General features: G+C 38.9%; 1 protein-coding gene across 1 annotated transcript; it reads left to right on the forward strand.

Moving 5' to 3' along the window:
- The first annotated feature begins 255 nt into the window (after positions 1–255).
- On the forward strand, positions 256–2538 carry LOC109061471 (forkhead box protein G1-like). Its single transcript, XM_019078575.2, has one exon. The coding sequence runs from the start codon at positions 530–532 to the stop codon at positions 1460–1462; it is 933 nt and encodes a 310-aa protein (XP_018934120.1). The 5' UTR covers positions 256–529; the 3' UTR covers positions 1463–2538.
- Positions 2539–6396: the final 3858 nt, after the last annotated feature.

The raw sequence follows: 6396 nt of genomic DNA on the forward strand, positions 1-6396 counted from the left end.
ATACGATCTTGTTATTGATGTGAGAAAAATATCAGCCAGATATCATGGAGATTCAATGTCTTAAATCCAGCTTGGCCTTGGTGTAACACACACAATAAACAACCCACAGTCTGTGTAAAGTAAGACTGCCCTCGGAAACATTTGTGAGCAGCTGGTGCGTGTGTGTGTATGTGCGCGTGTTTTTGTGTGTGTGTGCGTGCGTGCGTGTGTGTGTGAGCGCGCGAAGGTTCAGTGGTGGTGTGAAAGGTTGCACATATTTGTCACTGAATGATAAAGCTGTGGTCGACAGTAACTTCCGTAGCCTATAGTCTTGAAAAGTGCATCAGATCAGGATCATCTGCTCTTAAAACGATCCAGTGGCTCCTCCTCTTTCGGTGATGAAACCATATCAAGGAACCTCCTTAATTAGTGAACTTTTTTTCGTGTTCCGTCTCTTCTCCTCTCCGAGAGCTCTTGATCGCATATGATGTCCTGACAGCGCCTGACCTTTCATCTCCAGCACGCTCTCGCTGCGGTTTGACGAAGAGACATGGATCAGAAAGAATCAACGGCGCTGCAAAAGCTGAGCTCCTTCAGTATCAAGAGTCTGCTGCTTCCGTCTAAAAGCGACAAACACGGCACAACGCGTGCCGAGAACAACAAGCTGCTGTCGGGCACCGATCCGAGACGACCTGCGGAGGCCCCCGGGATGCAGCTGGACGCGGAGAAAGACAAAGATGCTGCAGAAGAACCCGGCAAAAACAAGCTCGACAAGCCGCCCTTCAGCTACAACGCGCTGATTATGATGGCAATCAGACAGAGCCCCGAGAAGAGACTGACGCTTAACGGAATCTACGAGTTCATCATAAAGAACTTCCCGTTCTACCGGGAGCACAAGCAGGGCTGGCAGAACTCCATCCGCCACAATCTGAGTCTCAATAAATGCTTCGTTAAAGTGCCGAGACATTACGATGACCCGGGCAAAGGCAACTACTGGATGCTGGACCCCTCGAGCGACGACGTGTTCATCGGCGGAACGACGGGCAAACTCCGGAGACGCTCGGCCACCTCCAGAGGAAAGCTGGCTATCAGACGAGGACTTCGGTTTCCCCCGCTGGGGCTGGGAATAAACGAGACGGCGAACAATCCTCTGTACTGGCAGATCTCGCCTTTCTTATCGTTACACCATCAGCATTACAACGGAACGCCGCACGGGTTTCTGAATCAAGCGCACGGTTACGGTTCTTTGGTCCCCGGCGGCCGGGAGCTGGAGCGGGCCGTTCTGGGGAGCTCCAGCGGTGCTCTCGGTCTGACGAACACTTACGGTATGAGCTCGTCTCCCGTTGGGTTGTTATCCGTCCCGTCAGGCTACCTGCACCCTCCGGCCCTGCAGCCGTCACTCACCGACTCCCTCAGGACCATGTCCTCCTTCTCACCCGCTGTTCTGTCCCAGCAGGACACAGTCTCTCCAGATGCGTTTTAAACTGGCGGGGAAAGTGATTTCGTTGCGATGAAATCATGCAATCATGGACTAAATGCTTCCATGCAATTTTACGAACATAATTGAGCTGGTTTTCATTTTTATGCGCTTCGAAAGCGCAAGAACCTTTTGGTGAAAAATTGCCAGTTAATAATGCGCCAGAATATTTATATACTGTTCGAAGTCGAGTTAATTTATATTTTATTTCTTAAATGTATTTGATGTCATGTACCCATCCGTGATCCATTAATCAGCAGTCCTGCTGAAATGATTATGTTCATGGTCTTAACCGGAGTCTAGATGACAGAAAGACACAGAGTCAGAGACGCTCATCAAGGCTTTTATTTATTTCCATTTTCTCAGGTCCCACTCACACCCACACAGAGATGAGATATGGCTCGTATGATAATAATGTGGAGCTCACAGAGGCATGCATGTCAAACATATGACTATCACTGCTACTACAAACACAACGCCTTGGCGTCCCACAGTTTACATGCACGCTGCTTTGTCTTTATTTTGTTTGTCTTTTCAAATAAATAAAACATTAAGGAAAATCTCGGTCCATATGTGAGACTGGACGCACACTTGTTAAAATATTACATATTGGCCTAATTTTACAAAATGTAGCTACCGACATTAGCTGCAGTCAAATTATTGTTATATAAAAACAGCCTATAAAAACAATTTACGAATTAATGTCTAATTAAAATAATATGCACAGGCATATATCATACGGGGTAATGCGTAAACGAATTAATTATAAGTTAGAACATGATCCAAAAATCTACAGTGTATTAGCAATGTATGCAAGCTACTAAAGCACTTCTTGGTGTTCCGCACGTCACACAGGACAGAGGTCCGAGGCTCACAGGCCGCAGATATAAAGTGGGCTGCTACTAACATAGCCTTATAATCACTTACTTTTTGTGGAGATGGAATCCAGGTTCAGCCGACATTATTACTACATTCAGTTATTGAGATTCATTTTTTAGCACTGAAGGGAAATGCGTTTTGGTATTTACAGAAATGAATAATTGCAATTTGAAATAAATTTTAAATGGCATTGTATAATAATATGAGCAAGTTTAAACAGCGAAAAATACTTTTGCAATACTTTGCATTTTAGCCTAGCTATATTGTGCAGTTTTGGCTTGAATGTGGTTGTTCAACAATAAATCATTTGAAACATCTTATTTAGCTGTACTATTTGTTTTACTGCTTAATACCTCAAATAGGCCCATAATTGTTAACTGGTAAGAAATCATTTTAAAAGCCCTTCATTGCCACGAAAACAAACGTTTTGTTATGTAGATTTTAGTTAGCAAATGCATTGGATAGAAAATGTTTAATTGTTCTCGTTTCGCAGACAATAATTTTATTTTATTTTTAATATTAATATAATATTTTATATATTTAATATTATATATATTATATATATTTAATTTAATAAAATATTAACTAATATTGCTGGTATTTAGTAGTTATTAAATAATTTTTCTGTGGAACACAAAAGATGATAGGCCTATTAGTGTGTGTTGGTTGAAATTGATAAGGGTTTGAACGAAATACGTAAATTATTTATTTAAATTTTACAGAGCTCATGGCTCACAAAGCCGGCGGATTTTAACGATAAAGCCTACGTGAAACAGTAAAGGACATTTTATTTGAGGTATTCGAAAAGCAGTCAAACTTGTGTGCTGTGAGCATGAATGGGCTTGGAACAAAAACTGCCTGTTAACCAAAATGAACCAAAATGAACGTATTCATAAATATATGTGAAAAATAAGACAAAAACTGGTGTCAAATGTTTCTGTAAGGGCCATGCTTGTACGAGATTAGGGTGTTAAAAAAAGATTCTGCGCCCTAAAAATATTACATTTTACCGAAATTTATTTGTTGATATTTATGAATTAAAATATGGGCTAAAACAATATAAACAAACTATTATATTGTTTTTCCTGCTTTAGTTATTTATTTATTTGCCTATATGTCCATATTGGTTTTGGTAGACCTTGGAAGCGCGCGGTGATTGATTGAAGAACCAAAATAAACAATCAATAAAATAACGTTTTGTAAAGTAGCTACAATTTCAAATAAAATAAAAATACCATTTATTAAATGAAATATCAATCAATTAATAATTATGTTAAATAAAGTTGCATAAAAAAATTATAAACTGTAGGCCAATACATCATAGTAGCTTTTGGAATCATAGCTCTTGACAGCGAGTCAAGGATAACACAACAAATTAAACAAATTAGCTGCAGCCGAAACAGAATTATGACGATAGCAGACCGATATAATAATTTAACGTGATAATATATAAAGACCATTTTTTATTTCATTTAAAAAAACAAACAAACAAACAAACAAAAAACCCATTTAAACGAAATAATCCAGTGGGCAGCTTGGACTTCACACAGCACGGGCCGCATTCACAGTAGCCTTTATAACGCGAAACACCGCTGCAACATAACGAATAATAATAATAATAATAATAATAATAATAATAATAATAATAATAATAGGCTATAATAACAGTACCGTTATAATGACTGATAATAGGCTATAATATATTTAGTGTTTTTTTTTTTTAGAGTGTGTTTACTTTATTAAACCGTTCATACTGTATTAAGAGTCGGACCCGTCCCGCCCGTACACTGTACAAACAAAGGCTACAAGAGAATCATTTCTGTTGTGAAGTGCAGAAACTCAGAAAAACAAGGACGGACTTTCCTGTTTGAACGTTTTCGTATAGGCTACAAAATATAGATTTTCAAAAACAATGTAAAAGCTACCCATCTTTTTTTTTCTTACTGCAGTAGGCCTATTGTTCAATTATTTGTAGCGAAACCACAACAATAAAATGATCCTCAAGCTTTCCAGGGAATAAAGAAAAAAGAAAAGAAAAGAAAAAAAAATCTAGGGTTCATTCCCGTAAGGGCTATTAAATCAATATTAATTTCTATAAATATGAAGAGAGTTCTGCTCGTCTTCGTCCAGAGGCGTTTACACGCGCGTTCTTAAGCCGATTATGTTTAATAAACCGAAAACGCACGTAAACGCGGTAACCCGTTTTCCTTTGGCTTACTGAAGTGCGCATGTGTGACACGCGTTAGTGCAGACTGAAGCGCATCAAATATTTTGCAGTAAAGAAAGAAGGAAATATATCACTTTCATGATTTAGAAAAGTATAGAAGTGCTGTCATCTCGTGCAGCAGAAGTGGTTCAGTCTAAACTGTATGAGAGGATCATATGAGCTGTAAGTTTCGCGCTGACATGGTGCAAGCTTTATATAACATCACAACTGACAAACACACGGAATACCCTTCTCGGGGTCAGATACCTCACTAAAGGGAGATAACCTGCTTTATTAATAGTGATGTAAACTGCTGTGCATGTAAACGGGGAAACCTGGTTATTTGAAATAGCTGATATTTGTGAGCTATCTTCTTACTGGTGTTTGTGTGTGTGTGTGTGTGTGTGTGTTGTGCTCAGTGAGTCTGTAACAGGACAGTCCCAGCTAGCCTCTCTAAACTCAAAGAGCAGACCATGACCCATGACCCCTGGAATAACAGATCACATCTGAGCACTCACATCTCTAACAGTAATATAACATTATTTGTTTATGCTACCACATTTAACTAGGTTTTAGAGCTTTCAGTGTTTGCCATTTTTTTAAAGATTATTTTAACACCCCGCTGGAGATAGTAATGTATATTCTGGCTTTAGTTCAGCACATCTGGACCTGAAAGCTCCTGTCATCATTCGATTTTACTTAAGTCACATCTGCTTGCCGGTTTTGGAAAGCTTCACACTAATAAATGTTTGTTGGGCTGAACAAGCAGCAAAAGCTGCTCAATCTTTAAACAACACTACAAAAGTGAAAGTTAGGCTAGTGTGACTTGTGTTGTTGAGAAATATTATGAACTTGGAGAACAAGCATCAAATCTGTCAATTTAAATATGATATGAAACCACTTGCATAAAACAAATACCCAGATCTCCATCTCTCTCTCAGTCTATCCATGTGTCATTTCTATAAGCAGTTCATCAGTTCTTCATGCTAATCTAACCGCTGTTTTAAATGGATTTGTTTTCTGGAAAGAACAGCAGCAGCTCTGAACAGACTGTGGAGCTCTGCTCTGCTCTGTCCATCATGTACAACCTCAGGATCACATTCGGATCTTAAAGCATCTGAATGCATTTCACAGGTTTGATTTGCTCTGTTTGCCCTCCTCAGGTCATTCAGTGGTGAAATCTCCTGGCAGTGTTGGGAGAGGCTGTAGATGACCCTGACAGAGGAGCTGGAGGACAGCGGGCAGAGAGCGCATGCGCAGCATCTGCAACATTTCGTGACAACACTAATAACCTGCATGGATCACTGGCACTAAGAGTCACTTCTGATTACGCTTATCTTCTCCTGAGCTCAGGCCTCAGCCGCTCGTGTGTGCAGAGATCACCTACCATTATTTACAGCTGTATTAATATTCACTCTAATATATTCTCACTCTAGTTGAGCTGCAGTGTGCTGTGTAAATAACACAGGTGAAAATGGATTTTAAAAGAGAACCAAAAAGTGCTTGCCTAGTTTTTATATGACTAATTAAAATTTAAATACTATTTACAATGTGGAACATAATAACGTTCATTATCAAGTTATGCTGACTGATCAAAGACTAAGATTTGTGAATAAGCCATCAATATTATAATTTTTTCATACAGTTACGCTAAAATTTTTTTTTTCCAAAAACATATTTTGATGTAAATTTTGAAACACGTTTTGATTTTGAACTATACAGAGATGTTTTTATATGACCGTTTGTTAGAATTGATGTAACACTTTAGAAATATATTCAATAAATGATTCAGTGTTTCCAGATGTTAAATCTGGCCTTTGAACGGGCTCTGCTGGATTATTTGAGAGGATTTTAC

The sequence above is a fragment of the Cyprinus carpio genome, chromosome A13 (assembly GCF_018340385.1).
Source record: "Cyprinus carpio isolate SPL01 chromosome A13, ASM1834038v1, whole genome shotgun sequence".
Classification (NCBI taxonomy): Eukaryota; Metazoa; Chordata; class Actinopteri; order Cypriniformes; family Cyprinidae; genus Cyprinus; species Cyprinus carpio.

What these genes read in the sequence shown, in the direction of transcription:
- LOC109061471 (XM_019078575.2), top strand. Translation starts at nt 530, where the DNA reads ATGGATCAGAAAGAATCAACGGCGCTGCAAAAGCTGAGCTCCTTCAGT.